General features: G+C 36.2%; 1 protein-coding gene across 1 annotated transcript in view; it reads left to right on the top strand.

Annotated features, from left to right (window-relative positions):
- SEMA3A (semaphorin 3A) overlaps positions 1-16,203 on the top strand; it is a 165,567-nt gene that overhangs the window by 134,668 nt on the left and 14,696 nt on the right. Inside the window, exons 11-14 of the mRNA XM_066318760.1 lie at positions 1,227-1,446; positions 6,540-6,631; positions 9,360-9,401; positions 14,911-15,068. Of these exons, the coding sequence (XP_066174857.1) occupies positions 1,227-1,446; positions 6,540-6,631; positions 9,360-9,401; positions 14,911-15,068 (512 nt within the window). The remainder of the gene's footprint in view (positions 1-1,226; positions 1,447-6,539; positions 6,632-9,359; positions 9,402-14,910; positions 15,069-16,203) is intronic.

Raw genomic sequence — 16,203 nt, 5'->3', positions numbered from 1 at the left:
ATGTTTATATTTGAAGTTCAAATACTTCAAAATAATTATTTTCAGCTGAGATTCAGTGCTTTATATGTCTTCAAGTGTTATGTGAACAGATTAGCAGTTGAGATCACCAAGATCTTTGACAAGGATCTTTGGCCTGGTGTCATTGTGGCTCATTTTCTTCATCTATTCAACAGTACTAATATACTACTAATACTTATGTTAATGTTACAGCTAACTGTTCATTAGATACTTGTCCATTCTGCAGAACAGATGAGGGCAAATGGTGATCAGCCACTGTTCTTGAGTCTCCTGATGAGGATATGTAATAGCTGAAAGTGGACAAATACTTTTGTGGCTGCCAACACCATGGTCTTACCCATCCTTTCCTTTCCAGCCTCTGATTTCTGTTTATGGGGGGAGCACATAAACTAAATGTGAAAAGTTGAACCCTGTGGTTCTCACAGATGAGAGGTAAAACTGTCTGGCCCATCCCTGTGTACTATGTCATGGGACCAGTTTCACCCCAATGGGACACAAACTGTTCAGGGCAGTGAGGAGTTACTGCAGTTTCTTTTTGAGACACATCTCACCTAAGAGTTCATGTGGATGGTATCATGAGTAACACTCACAGAAGGCTTTCTTTAGAATCAGAGGAAAGAAAAACCCGATGCATTTAAGACATGACTCACTACATTTTAGTGTAACAGGATCCACGTTTTTGGGATTACATGGAGGACACAGAGTTGTTGAGACAAGTAGGGGTTTGAAAAGTCATTAGAACAGGGCATTGTCTCATGGTTTAAGGATTTGATTCCTCACATAATGATTTGGACTTCCAGTCAACTTCTGAAAACAGTACTTTGAAACAAAGATGATGGCATAATTAATTAATTTTGTGTTGTATACATAACCAAATACTGAATTGCTTGCCGTATATTGAATGATTTAGTTATTTCAGGACTTCTTTCTTCCTTCTGACAGTTAAAGACTAATACTATTCACAACTGGACTTAAAAGCCTTTTGCACTGAAAAGGAATAAGAAGAGTGATGTATGAGGATCATTTGCATTCTATTAACCATATTGGTTTAAATTCAAAATAAATGAAAAAATAGAGACTATGAGTGACAGAATCAACTTTTGCTGTCTGTCACAAAACACTTAGATTCCTTGACATACTTAATTATACATTGCCATAGATGGGATGATAAATAATAAAATGTAAAACATTTCCTTTTTTATTTCTAGTGTCCCAGTAAAACATTCGGAGGTTTTGATTCCACAAAGGACCTTCCTGATGAAGTTATCACGTTTGCCAGAAGTCATCCCGCCATGTACAACCCAGTATTCCCCATCAACAACCGTCCAATAATGATAAAAACAGACGTGGATTACCAGTTCACACAGATCGTGGTGGACAGAGTGGATGCAGAAGATGGCCAATATGATGTGATGTTCATTGGCACAGGTGAGAGGTCTTGAATCTACACTGTGTGCTCCTCCAGGATTGATGGAAACCTAGAGAAGATAAAAATTCATACTCTGAAAGACAGAACGTTGACTGAAGAACAGCGTAAACCTGTGAAAATTTGGGCAGGACCCAAATCTGTGCATGTGGGGAGGTCTTTGTTACAGACATTCACTGTTACAGGTTCAGGCCATAGCCTGCACAGCTTAATTCTTTGGGAGCTTTGCCAACTGGATTAAGATCAAACCACCCTCTTTCCAACTACTGCTATTAGTGATTTTTTATTAGAAATGTCTTGCCTTATTAATCATAATTTAGTATTAAAATGAAGGGTTTGAGGTGCCCATTTTGAAGTGCAGCATAAAAAGTATTAACGTGAATGAGGCAAATATCCAGGTACAGGAAAAGTCTTTTGTGCCTTTCAAGTATTTCAAGTATTGCCTTAAGATGCTCAGCTGTTCAGCCAAGAGGGTGCATCATTTTACTTAAGGTAAAGATATCTGGCACAAATGGAGTGTTTTCAGAAGAGCTGGTATTCAAATAGAAAGATTATATCCTTTCCAAAGCATTTGCAGAATCATACAGCTTGGGTGTCCTAGAGAAGTGTAGATATGCACTCAGAAAAGACTTTTTTCCAGAAATGCAATAATGAGAAAGAGTGTCCAAAAATTAGCTGATATGCATTTTCCTTAATTTAATTGTTTCAAAACTGTGCTGAGTAGCAATTAGGGGATCTTCATCTCTGAAAGTTTTACCTTAGTTGGTTGGTGTTTCAGTTGCATTGAAAAAAAGTATTTTAAACTTATACTGAACATAATTACTAGTAATTAGACGTTGGCATCATGAAGCAAACCAAATCAAGCCAGAACCCTAGTGTTTCTTTTCAGCGTTGGACCGAAAATACACCTCTAAGTCTGTCTTATAGCAGTCCAACTTTTTACATACTTTAAATACAGTTCTGGTACTCTAGACCTGGGGTTAGATTTCCAAAGCAATAAATGTAAGATCTCTTTCATGTTGATGCTTGAAATGTATTATGAGTGTAAACTGAGAGCTGGTGAAGCTCTGTGTACCAAACACGGTGCAAGCATAACAATTCAGAACATTTACTGCAGAAAACACAGCTCTGCAGGAAGGGTTAAAGCACTTTAAAGCTTCAAAACTGAGTTATTGGATACCAGTGCTATAGTATGTTCTTGCATAAAACATTGAAAAGTATTTTCATGTGATTTTACACAACATGTATGTTTTCCATCATGCATTACAGACTTCAATGTCATCCACAATTCACAGTGTTTGGTGCCTTTCTAAATAAGTCCCCTGTGACCTGATTTGGCCCACAAAAAGCAAATTAGTGGCATACACAGTATGATGCTGAACAAACACAAGGAATTTATTTAAGTGTATTTCTTGAGCAAAAGAGGTGGCATTTAACTCTCCAAAGCTTGGCCTGTGGGCTAAGAAAGATGCATTGGTTTCTGCAAGGGAAAGCAAAAAATTCTTCCAGAGAGTCATTTCCAGAGAGTACTTGCTTCAAAACTTCTGTTAGAGTCAGATGAAAAGTAAGACAGAAGTTCCTGTCTTATTTCAGACAATGCAGAAGACTTGCTTAAAACTGACCTAAAGCTTCTAGATAGTTACTGTTGCATATACTGGTTATTATTATGTCTAGCAGCTCTTATGTAAACCAATCAGTCAAGATCTCCCTCTAAAAGAACCTAAATGGTATTTTTTTACTTCTGAGTTGGGAGTTTAGGGTTTTCCTAAGCCACTAATATTCAGGTGTGTGGTAAATGCTTAGGATTCCATCCAGTGCTGGTGATAGCCCTGCCCAGAAACTTAAGAAAAGTGTTGAAACATTATTGTTTGCACTTGCCAAAAGATATTTCAGCACCAAAATCCCATATTTCTAAGTTCAGAGTGTTACTATTTTTTTAAATATTACTTCTGTCCATAGAAACTATTATTTTTCCACCAAGTGGTCATACCCTCATGGGCCAAGAACAGACATTACCACACCCATGCCTGGAGTGTGGAGCACAAAAGATGCTTCATGCTCCTCTGAGCTCACTGTCCTTGCTGTGGTTTTCAGAATCAGGAAAAGGTGTCTCCCATGTAGGGGAAAGGTAAAGAAGGCAGTAACGAGGTCCTGCCTGCTTTTTGCCAGAGAGCTGCACAAAGCCAGCTGCTTGGAGTCAGAGGAATCAGAAGCAGATATACAATCAGCATGTATTAGTTCTTCCCAAGCAAAGAACTAACTGGGAAGCAGATTAGGGACCCTAGTCACAATCCATTTTCCCATTTGGTGATCTGAACCTATGGCAAAGACAGAATTATGCTCCCTGGGGTATGACTGGGTTTTTCTGTGCAGGTCTGTCTCATCAGATTAGATAATATTTCTCTGTATTTTCCCATTACTGTTAGAGCAATCTACATTATTCCCATGTGCTGCTGAACTGCAGTATGTTGAAGAAATACTTTTTTTTCCTTTTCATTGAACAACTGATGATAATTGAACATAACATAATTAATAGCCATCCAGTGTGGTCACATTTTCCTTTCCTGTGGGGGAAATCTTGAGCTGAGCAGTTTCTTTCCCACTGTGATTATACCAGTATGTTTCACAATGAAAATAAAATCCTATCGCAATGCTTGAAAGTAATCAGAAAAAACAGGATTTCATGCATATCCTGATTGTCTAATGTTTGGCATCCTTTGGCACAGTTAAAGTACCTCTGTCAGTAAAGAAAATTAATAACAGTAATCTTATCTTACTAAGCAGGGCCTATTGATCCTAAAGGAGACGCCTGATTCTGTTTGTGTGAAATTGTTTGAAATACTACTCTGTAAAGTTGATGTAGAACTCAGATAAAGCCCCACTTTGGTACCTGTGGCCTGACCAGAGTCTCTGCAGTGATTAACTCAGTGTATCTTTGACCTCAGAGGCTTTATTGAGATCAGGCAACTGTAATTGTTGCAGGAGCCACTTAAAAGTCTGACCTTTTGTTGAAACAACATTATGGGAAACTTGTGTCTGCTCAGTGCCCACTCAGTCTGTTTTATGAAAAATCTCTCTTTATTTCTAGGACATGGCATTTAATGGATTGTGACTGATAACAGTCCTAGTCCAGCACAGAATAGAGTTGTGACATTTTGCTGCACTGTTATATTTATTAGGCCAGAGTTCCCTGTTTTTCACCCATAATCTGTATTTTTCTCAAAACCATAGTCATCATATTATCAGAATAATTAAGGAAATTAACTCATCAATTGAATTACAAATATAACTACTGTTACATTATCTGTTATTCTGAATTACACTCTTGTAGAAATGTGGATTTTTTTCTTATTATTTAAAGTTTATATTGCATTTTTCTATACTGTTCTCAATATTTCTTATTTAAAATATAGTTAATTAGTAACAATGACCATAATGAAAACCACTCCAACTCACTTATCTAGTACATTTTACTAGCTTAATTTGTACTGTAGATGCTTAAATAAAAAGAAAGATGTGCTTCATTTTGTTATTACCTAAAGAAATAACTGTTGGTTTGTGTTTTTTTTAAAAGAATATATGAATTTGTAGCTAATGAAAAAAAAAAAAAAAACAACAGTGGTGTACATATTCCAGAGGAAAAGAAATTGCTTCTCTCTAAAATTCAAAAAATATTTATCTAGAAACCAACATTTGCTTAAAGGGAAGCAGATGGAAAAAAATGGGAAATCTCAGTTCTACAGGATATTCCAGGTTTTCTAGAATATTTAAATACAAAATCATGTGAGTATAATTAGTTAATGGCTTTGAAGTTAGTTGCCGTATAAAAATATTTCTAATGCCTGTCACAATTTTCATTCATGTTCCTTTGTCTCAATTTTATGTGTATTTTAGATATAGAAGTAGAGAGTTGTCATTTTTTATTTAGAAATTTCAGCTAACAGACCTAAATTATATATACTTATGAACGGTATATATATCTGATTTTGTGTAATTGATGGTTAAATTCTTGTTTTAAGGATGTCAACCTTTATAGTTATTTGAGAATTTTATCCACTTAAAATTCCTTGTGTTTTCCTAAACCATTAAAGCTGTAGGATGTGCAATATGAAAAGTCCTTAGGGACATAGTTATTCTACCTGTGATACATTTACATGGCACTACACTTGGCTGGTTGAAAAGAAACGTCGCATACAGATTGTTTCCATTTCAGAGGGTCTGCCGTGATGTGTGCCAACCTAGAAATGGTTCTTTGTGTTTTTGTTGTTTCCTGGAAATTGCATTCACAGAAACAAAGAAATAAATCACAGATGCAGGAGCTGAATAACAGAGATGGTCTTTAGTCTCAACCATGTTCACAAAACCAAAGGCTGTGGCTCTGGAATTTCAAGTGCTGGCCTTGTTCATTTTAAAGCCTATTGCAAAACTCAAAAAATGTAACTTGATATACTCCTAAAATGCTGACACACACCTACTTCTAAATCAAAGGCACAAATTGTATGCTTTTCACCCCTCAGTGAAGAACCAGCATCTTACACACAAAGAAATATAGATGCCTTAAGGGGCTTATACATCTTAGGTACTTTGTTTGACACAAGGAAGATTGCATGTTCTTAAGAGACCTAACAGCTTCATCAGTCTAACAACATGTGTCCAGATGGTTTTGTAGCCATACTGCAGTATCTTCACATGCATTTTAAGAAAGACAAGCATCATATTCAAAAACGGACAATAAAACACATCTGGGTAAAATTAGAGCATTTCCTTCTCCAGTCATGAAACTGTTGGTTTAGACTGTCACTTGAATAGTATTTTAGTCCTGTCTATTCCTTAATAACTGTAATAGTATGTATTTTTTTCATTGCATTTTGATAATTGGAATACTTAAATATCCTACTGAAATTCATTGTTTTCTGAGGTTCATTTTAAATAGCAGTTCTTTTGAATGAGTGCTGAGAGATATGTAGTTTCATAGTCTTTATATGTGAAATAATTATATACTAGAAGAAATTCTGGCTGCTACAAAGCAGTATTCATCTGAAGCACCTGAAAACCCTTTTTTTTTTTTTTTTTTTTCTTCTTTTCCCTTTTCAAGATATTGGAACAGTTCTTAAAGTGGTTTCAATTCCTAAGGAGACTTGGCACGAATTAGAGGAAGTCTTGCTGGAAGAAATGACAGTCTTTCGGGTAAGTGCGGCTAAATTTCAAGTGTCAGGTTGTAGATTTCTCTGTGGACAGCTGCAAACTCAACTTCTTGCAGTGGAGCCAAGGAATAGCCTGGCATACCCCTCTAATTAGCTTGTCATTTAGAGGCCCAGACACTAGTCAAAATAAACCTTGAAACTTTCAGTGCAAGCTGGAGGTTAATGATAGAAGAAATGGCACTCTGGGCTCTTTTTCGGTGGTTTAAAAAGTAAATTAGTATTTCTGAACCTTAGAGCTGTTGCATGCTGGAGTTAAGTATCTACCTGTGCAAGTCTGGAAACAATGCCTGTCTCTTTTCTCCCACAGAGATATGCAATATACAGATTTATAATTGCATCAACTCTCAAAACTATCCAGACTGTCAGCATATTGTATCTAGGAAGATACTTTAAGTGAAACAGTGATCTGCCCAGATTTCTTATGCTTAATAATCTGAGGAACAAAGTGTTTATATGTTCAAAGGTCACTTTGGAGTCTCATTTTCATGGTTTGACACAAGGAACCATAAACACCTCCTAACTCTAGTACTTTTCGGTGAAATGAATCTTTTCCATTTTTTCTGTTTGAGCCACCTAAAAAATACAGCATCCCGTAAGCAGCCCTGCAAGGCAAGGCTGAGCAAACCTTTCAAACACTTCCCAGACAGAACCCAGGGATGTCTTGTGTTTTGTACACAACAACGAATCATTTACATTCCCCACGTTATTCTTTCTGTCAGTGCCGTTTTATGGTACCATTTCCCTGTCTCCAGGCAGCTGTGGGGCTGATCCCTGGCTGGGAGCACCAGGTTGGTGTGACAGTGGGAAGATGCTGCTGCCACACTCTGGGAGCCTCTTGTCCTGTGGTTTCTCCCCAAATGTGCTGATAGGGACCATGCCCTGGACTTGCCAGAGAGGCCCAGCCCCACCTCCTCATCAGACTCTGTTGGTATCTCTTCACCTTTATTTTCTGAACAGAGACAAAATAGCTAAACAGCTTCTTATGGACATTCCTGCCATTACCAATCTTTCTCAGAAACCTGTTTTGAGTGCAAAAATGTGTCCCTGTTCTTGTAATCCATGAGAGTTTTTTAGGACAAAAATCTAGGGTACTTTTTTTTTTTTTTTTTCTTAACATTAAAATAAAGTAGAAACTATAAGAAGAAAATGAGACAACTTTTTGTTTTCTTTTTTATACATGCAAGAATCATTACATGAACGCAGGGTAATTTGGAAATTGTTGATAATATATGAGTCTCTTCCCTGAAACAAGTAGAATTGCGAAGCTGAAGGAGATCAGAATAATATAAAAGTAAAAGAAGGAAAATAAATGGAATTAATTTTACTTCAGAAAGGTTTTACAGAAGTAAAATAGTTAATGGCAAATTAAAATTTTGAATTTTACTTTACATGTGTATTTTTTCATTGCATGAAAGTATTTTGATGTTCTGATTTGCTTGAAAGCTCAGTTATCTCTTAGACATGTATTTAAGCCTTAAAGAGGACATTAATGTACTAGAGTGGAAAAAGCAGAATTTGTGTGCATAAGATATGAATTTTTCAATGGGAAATTTCCAACAGATTTTAGATGTATCTCATCCAAATGTAGGTTTTCTTTAGTTGTAAAGAGTGTACATGCATCATGAACAATGTATTTTGATGTTCAGCTGCAATGTGCTAAGTACAGTGCTTTTCATTTAAAATTCCACAAACCTGAAAGTCTTTCATATCTGTTACATTGATAACAAATGCCTCTTTAAACCCCATTTGTGCAATTTTTCTGTGAACAGCTGAGCAAACAAACTAATGAGCTCAATTTTCATTCAAATGTTACATTTAATTGATGCTTTCTAATATAAGGTCTATTAACCCCTCTGTAAAGGCAAGTCCATGCTTGCCGTCCACTGACCCATATCAAATTCTCTCAGGATAAGCAAATTGGAAACTATACAAGTGTAAAAGCTTAATAAGGACTTTATTAATGTACACAACCAAAAGTATGATGTGCAGGATCAATAGCAGATTTCTACATGAAATTAAGTTCATGCAGAATTGAGTTGCACACTGTCTATTATGCCACTTTTAAAATTAAAATCCATCCAGGAACTTGTACCTAAAAGTTGTAACAGTTGATGAAGCAATGGATATTCCAGAGTGCAAAGAACGTCTTGCTCATTTTGGTTGCATGTTCTGAAGATGCATGTAACTTCTTTGTAAGTGAATTGTGTAGAGCAGTTAAAAAGATTTAAACTTATTCTTACTAATAAAAATTCACAGGAATGGGGTTTGCACTTTGATATACTTCAAACAAGTTACTTATTTCTATGTTACTATGTTTAATAGATAGTATCTATGGATTTCCATATAGCCGTTATTATTTTCTTATTACGTTGGATTTACTTTCTTATTAGTTGAAATACAATTTTAGTATTAAGTATAGAAAGCAATTTCAAGATGCGAAATTAAAGACAAAGGGATTACAATTAAACTGTATTAATAGTGGAAAATGAAATGTCTACAATCAACGTAGTGATGAAAGATACACGCAGATATGTACATGCATTCTAATTAATTTACAGCTAGAAATTATTCCACTGCAAAAGACAACAAGAAGGACTATTACTAGGGAATGTCTAGTTTCATTTCAGGATTTTCTATCTTGTGCAAATAGTATTGTAAGAGAATTTTTATGTTTATAGCTCATTTTATATTTTAACTCTATTTTTCTCTAGGAACCCACTGTTATTTCAGCAATGAAGATTTCCACAAAGCAGGTACTATGTGAACAAATGTTAAATCATTTTCAAATATTTATTGGTCCCTGTCTTCTAGAGACAGTAACTTGGCACTCAGCAGAGACATATTAATTGCAGCAGCAGCATCCCATCCCTTTACGTAAACAGCAGTAGTTTCTCAGGAAAATGTGACGTGCAATAGGGAAGGGAAAAGCCCAGTTTGTGTTACTTAGTGGTAAGGTGGAAACTAAACACAAACTAACCAGCTGTCTGGTGGCTCTCTAGAAAAAAAAAAAAAAAATAAAATAAAAAAAAAAATTCACATTTTATAATCCTTCCTTGACAGACTGTTCAAAAGGAGTGGCCAAAATTGGTCCCTTTCTTTAATGGGACTGATTCCAGTCGCTGTAGAATAGTCTGGTACAAAATGCAGATGGTGGAAGCAAAGGATGGAAATGAGACATCCTCCTGTGTTTTTGTCCTATGCCCATCCCTTTTCCAGATGTGCATCATTCAGCTGTAACAAAAGATCAACAAATCTGATGCAGTCCAAATTTTCCATGGCCTGGTTCAGTGGTGTGGTTAGGATAAGGGTTTCAGACTCCAAAATTTATATTTTCTACTTTCTGTGAGTACAGTAATAGCTAACTGCTTCTTGAAAAGATATGTATTATAAAACCAGACCCTAAATGAACAGAACCTCTTGATGGATAGAGGTAAAGTTTTGTCTGGCATACAGTAAAGGTGATTCCTGCATTTCTAAGCAAATTTGTGAAGTAGTTGATAAATTATGTGGTTGTGTGGAGAGCATTGGTTTGCAGTCCTGAAATGAAGTGGGTATTATGGGCCTATCTTTCAGTTTTGCCTGGAATTAGCTGGATGAATCCCAGCCATGGTCATTTCCTGTCTCAGGAGTCTGAGACATAAAATTTAGTGTCAAATTTAGCAATTTTTTTTTTTTCTTTTTCATATATGCGCTGATCTGGAAGCTAATTTGGTAAATATGAGGAACTTGTTTTCGTTAATGTCATTGTCAGGAAGGAGGAGATTTAGTATTACTTTCAGGACTAGATGCACTAAAAATTGTGCACATTATAAGTAAAATAGAGTTAATTCTTCTACCTCACTCTATACATTATTAAACAGAAGTTGAATTCATTCTGTAATGGACAGAGTCCAATATTATATTTGAAGTGCTGCATATTTAGTTCGGAATTCGCTGTCTTTAGGAAAGTTGTCTGAAAGCATTCATGTATTTGACAGAAAATGTTTGGGGGGGACCCTGTTTTAACAGTTTACCACCTAAACCAGCAAAAATGGCAGGACAAAGAGAAAAAGTACTATTGAATACTGGGATATTTAAAAACAGACCTGTCAAGTTGTATATATGTTCACATCATACCAAAATGCTCTGCTTTGGATTATTTTTATAAGTATATTCCCTTAAAGCAGCCAATCATATTTGAAAGTTGACCATGCATTTTCGTACAGCTTTTTCTCCAAAGCATCTTTAGTTATTCAGAAGAGATTACAATTTTCCCTGAGTTTTCTGAAAACAAATTTACACTGCTAAAATTGTCTAAAGCTAAAAAAGAGCAGAAACCACAAGTTATTCAGGCAGAGTAAAACTCATGAAAAATCAACCAGCCTCAGGCTAAAAATGACAGAATCATGATACACTATGACAAGCTTTTGGCAGTATGTATGAAATAAGTATATGGCAACATGTTTCCATTTTACATTTATGATTTAAAAATACTGTAGTTCTATAACTCAAACACTTTACTCATTGTGTTCTGATAAGCAGGGTGGTTTTCGTATAAACAGCACGATAATTCTATGCATTGTGGAAAGCCAGAGCATGAAATGTAAATAGTAAAAACCAGCATGTTCTATTGAATGCCTTAAAAATAATCACTTCATTTTGTTTTTTCACTAACAAATCTTTCATCCAATTATAAAAACATGGTACAGGGAGTTTCTCCTTATTTCTAAATGTTTTACTACTCTGGTTGTTCAAAGCTACCTCTTTTGCCATCATGCCAATATGTTATGTTACAAATTACTCTTCCTAAAGACCAAAATCTACAAATTCTTCAGGAGCAGAACTTAGCTTAACTTTTAAATTATATTAAGCTCTAAAGCTCCTGTCTCTCTCTCTCTGAGTATACATTTGGCCCTTGAGCAAGAGCGGCTTTGGGTAAGGAAATTTATCTTTTATGTGCAAGACTAAGCCTTAATATGTTTCTTTCTCCACTCTGCTGTCTTTAACTCACTGGAATTATGTCTAAATTTTCTCACTGGAGCTACACATTCCTCCTGGTTGTGTTCAGAGCCCTAGGCTTGTGTAACCTTATCACTTAAACAGTTTATGCTTCGTTAGCAATAGACACAAACCTTGAGAGCATCCTTGAGCCACTGCTACACCCTGCAGCTGCCTCAGCTCACAGTTCTGTGGGAGACACAGTACCACCTGGTTTTGAGCCTGCCAGATGAAGCTCCATTATTTTTCCCTTGCAAACATGGAAGCAGGCCAAAAAGTCCAGCCTGGGTTTCAGTGAGAGGTGACTTGCAGAGAAACTTCTCACCTTTTTCTCAGGGTCAGCTTTGTGATGCTCCTTCAAAAAGCTGTTGGATTTTTGGTGGCATGGGAAAAGGACAAGGAGATCCTTAGCTGAACAGGCCAAGTCCTTGTCTGGTGAATTGCTACAAAGAACTTTGTTTCTCTTGTATAAGATTTTCAAGCAAAGGCAAGGCAGACATCTTCAGAAATATGTTAGTGACTACTTTTAAAGTATATTTCACCAAGTACTGAATTTTATTCAGAGATCAACGTTTCTGTCCATAGTGGCCATGTAGAAGGGACCAGCTCAAAATGAATATATCCCTTAAACAGCGTGCTGAACTGTTCTGCATTACTTCTCAAGAGATTAAATTAATCAAATGGCACTTGAATCTCATCTTCTCTAAAGTTCATTCAAAAATTCTGCTTAAGTTATTCCTCTTAAGCATAGCATTTTTCCCATTCTGTTATCCCTTTGACTCTGTCTGGGGAAAGACTACTTTTTTGGGCAGCACTGTGGGGGCAACAGAAACCACTAAATTGCTTAAAACATTAATCTTCTCAGTTTTTCTTGAGTTCTGATACTTCTGCAAAAATTTTTAGAGGACAGTTTTCTCTTTTTTTTGACTCTGGTTTGATCTGATAATCTCATTCATTAAATTAACAATGTATTGGAAGAGAGGGCTGAAAAGGCAGTTTGACTGTGGTATGGAAAAGTAAGGTCAGACCATTGATGCAAATAATTCTATTTTCTGAATTTCATACTGCCTGGATTTTTTATATTGTTAGTGTCCAGAATAATGATCACCAGCTGGAGTCTAAACCATGATCAGAAGAGCAGCAAACAAGGCAGCAGCCTTAAGGCTGTGCAGCACCTGAAACATATGCTGCAGTTCATTGACTGAACTATGAACTGATCTACAAGGAATATAGTTTCTAAGTAACCCTATTTTGGCCTCGTTTTTTTCCTTATGTTTCTGGTAATTCTTTAATTCTAAAGACATTTATTAGAAATCATGGAGGGGAATTCTGCAAAATGAAATTGGCTGCAGAGGTACATAGGAAACCATTACACCATTCTTTATTTTCCCATGTGCATTCTCTGGGTTGTTTTTTATATTATTTGCACCACACGTTCCTGTATGCTTATACAGATATTAATGCCCCAATTACACAGGACTCAGATCAATACCATCTGGACATTTAAGATACTTAACTGAAGCTCTAATTTGACCTGTGCTGCCTCCATAATCAGTAAAGAGAAGAGGCTTCCCTTGAGAAGCAGTTAGGTCACCTAAGATTTGAATTGCTGCTCTTTTTACTGCTGGATGTACCCCTAAGGTGGGTACTTGATTAAGTCACTTAAGTTAGAGAGAAGCAGCTCATCATGTCTGTTGCCTGTCATCTCTTCTCAAGGCTACACCACTGACTGGGACGGGTTTGTACAGTTCAGGCTTTGTGTAAAGCCCTGTGTGGTCAGAGATTTTTGCCTGGAGAGTGTGGGTTTACAACCCAGCTATGAAACTATAATAGATGGAAGCAGCTGCTTAGAAAGGGTTTAGTTTTCAATTTGCCAGTGAATTTTCCTTTGGGGGCTTTCCTTGTCATATTTTCCTTGAGAAAATACCGGTGTTTATATAAATGCACGGGATGTTTCTGTTACAATTAATATGTCTGTATAAACTGCCAAGCTGCTGTCTCTGAAAGAAGTTAACACAACACCTCTTATGAGTGCTCTCGGTGTTGCTATCTCCTGTTACGCAGTGCTCGTTATGTCTAGTAGGTAGACAACCACAGCCATCTTCCATCCCTGAATTCCCTGAAAATGGTGCCTCTGGGATATTGCAATGCAGGAAATGAAGAATTTTGATAACATTTCTTGAAATCTCATTTTTTCACACCACTATTATGTTTTCAAAGAAAGAAGAATGAATACAAATTTATATTTTCTTCATGGGACTGCATGGAGTAGGACCTTGAAGAAAGGTCCTTACCATGGGTGCTGAGTGACAGGGTTTTGTGAGTGGTCAGGTTTTGTCAGTGCTTCCAAACCAGAAGTACTATGCCTTTAACTTTTGTGTATCTGTTTATGTACTGTTCCTCTAGTTTTGCATCCCACTAATACTTATTTTCTTTGTGAATTATTCCTAATCTGAAATATCTCTCTTTGGACTTCCACATGGGATCAGAAGTTCAGTTTTCTCATATCCCTCTGGGGGCCAACTTCCCTAGTGGAATGAATTTGAATTTGATATCAGAGAGGAAATTGGTAGAGACAAGATATTCTGTTGTGATGCCATGCAAGGCTGTATTTCATTTTGTATGCATGTTTTTTTTATTTACTTCTGCATTTGAACTGCATCTTCTACTCAACACAGGTTTTTTATCCAAAATAAAACCTCTCCTCTCATTAAAGATGTGTTCCAGTTAAATCATATGACTTATAGAAGAGAGTAAAAAGCATTAGAATTGCCAGACATGCAAAGAAGTGCATGCATAGCAGCACTTCCAAACTGAAATATAGGGGCATCAGTCTGAATAATTTACTTTGGATTTTCCTCTTACATACATAAATTGAAATAATACTTAGGAAATACACGTTGAAGTTTTTCTTTTTGTTCAAATTCAAAAGCACGTTCTCTGTTGTGTTCTGTCACTGACTGTAGTGTTTTTCCAGTATGAGGATCTGAATACAAAAGGGAAAATTTAAGAGTACTTCAATTTTCTTACTGTTCAGAGAACCCACCAAGAGCTTCATGAAAAAATAAAGTTTTTGCTATTTGATTTTTTTTTTACCCTGGGGACAATTCTGTTCTCATTCCTTTAACATGCATCAGAATCATGATCCTTCATTGTATGTGAAGTGATCCCAACAGATGATAATAAAACATTTTTATGCTTTCCTAGAAAAAAGGAAAATGTAATTTGCAGTATTTTTTGAACTTTTTAAATTTTTTTTCTTAATTTTTTATTTTTTTACAACAGCAACAGCTCTACATTGGCTCAGCCACTGGAGTTTCACAGCTTCCTTTACACCGCTGTGATGTGTATGGAAAAGCTTGTGCTGAGTGTTGCCTTGCAAGGGACCCTTACTGTGCCTGGGATGGCTCCTCCTGCTCACGTTACTTCCCCACTGCTAAGAGGTAGGGACAGTTCTGGATGTCTGCATGGTTTGCTATTTGTTTTAACTGATGGTCTCAATATGACCAGAGGGCTTTGGAGATTTTTCAGGGGATGGTTAACCGGAGCCCTTTCTCTTCCAAAGAAAACATCATTGTGAGAGCTACATGCAATATGAAGTCTTGGTTGATTTAAAGTGACCACTGCTACTTCTTGGGCTAGGCTTAAAAAGCTCCTGTAAGAATACACTCAGTGAAGAGTTGTCTCTGAAATTGCCTCCTAAGTTTATATTCCTTGGTAAACAGCAAAAAGAAAAAAATTCATTTTCTCTAACATGAGGAAGGGGCTCAAAAAAAAAAAAATAATCAATACTTGCCCAAGTGAATTATCCTGCATTTTCATGAATTGTGATTCAAGAGGAATATTTCTAAAATATTTTGATGTCAATAAAAACTTATCCTTTTTAGTGATAGATAACATTATTGTTATCATTCAAAAATAAAACTTGTATGTGCTGATGTGTGTCCAAGTGCTGCCAGATCAGAACAACCACTGTTTTGCAGTCCCTCTGCACTGATGCTAAAGGTTTTGCAATGCAAACATGGGTGGAAAGCTGACTCCACAAGTCAAAAATATCAATTTTATAAACAATTTACAGGTCTAGTTGCCTGATCTGAAGGTTTAGAGTACTAATTTCTTTGCCTTCCTTTATCTTTGAAACTTTTCTCTAAAAGTATTAGAAGCTAGTTACTGGAGAGCTCCTAGCTATTGAAGTAGAAATTAGGAATAACTGAATAGATAATCATTTGCAAATAGAAGCAGACATTGGTGTAGTTTGAGATTCCCTTGATAAATTTAGTAAAATGGTAAAAATGTGCTCACATTTAATTGAATATGCCAAACTTCTTGCATGTATGAAGAATCAAAGAGTCCAAGGGTTTATATATGTAAGAATTTATATACTTAAGGGTTTATATACACAAGGGTTGATAAACAAGACATTAATTGTAGCGAATACTTAGTTTAGAGTGTCAGAACACCAAATTCTGGATTTAGATTGGTTGTTGAGGGAGATGAAATATGGTCCAGGGTTAAAAGTTGCGTAAGTGTCACAGACGTTTCAGATGGAAGGGATTAAAATTTGAAGGTTTGCATTAC

Source organism: Sylvia atricapilla, chromosome 5, assembly GCF_009819655.1.
Source record: "Sylvia atricapilla isolate bSylAtr1 chromosome 5, bSylAtr1.pri, whole genome shotgun sequence".
Taxonomy (NCBI): domain Eukaryota; kingdom Metazoa; phylum Chordata; class Aves; order Passeriformes; family Sylviidae; genus Sylvia; species Sylvia atricapilla.
The sequence above is the reverse complement of the archived record's forward strand: the minus strand, read 5'-3'. Positions and strand labels throughout refer to the sequence as shown.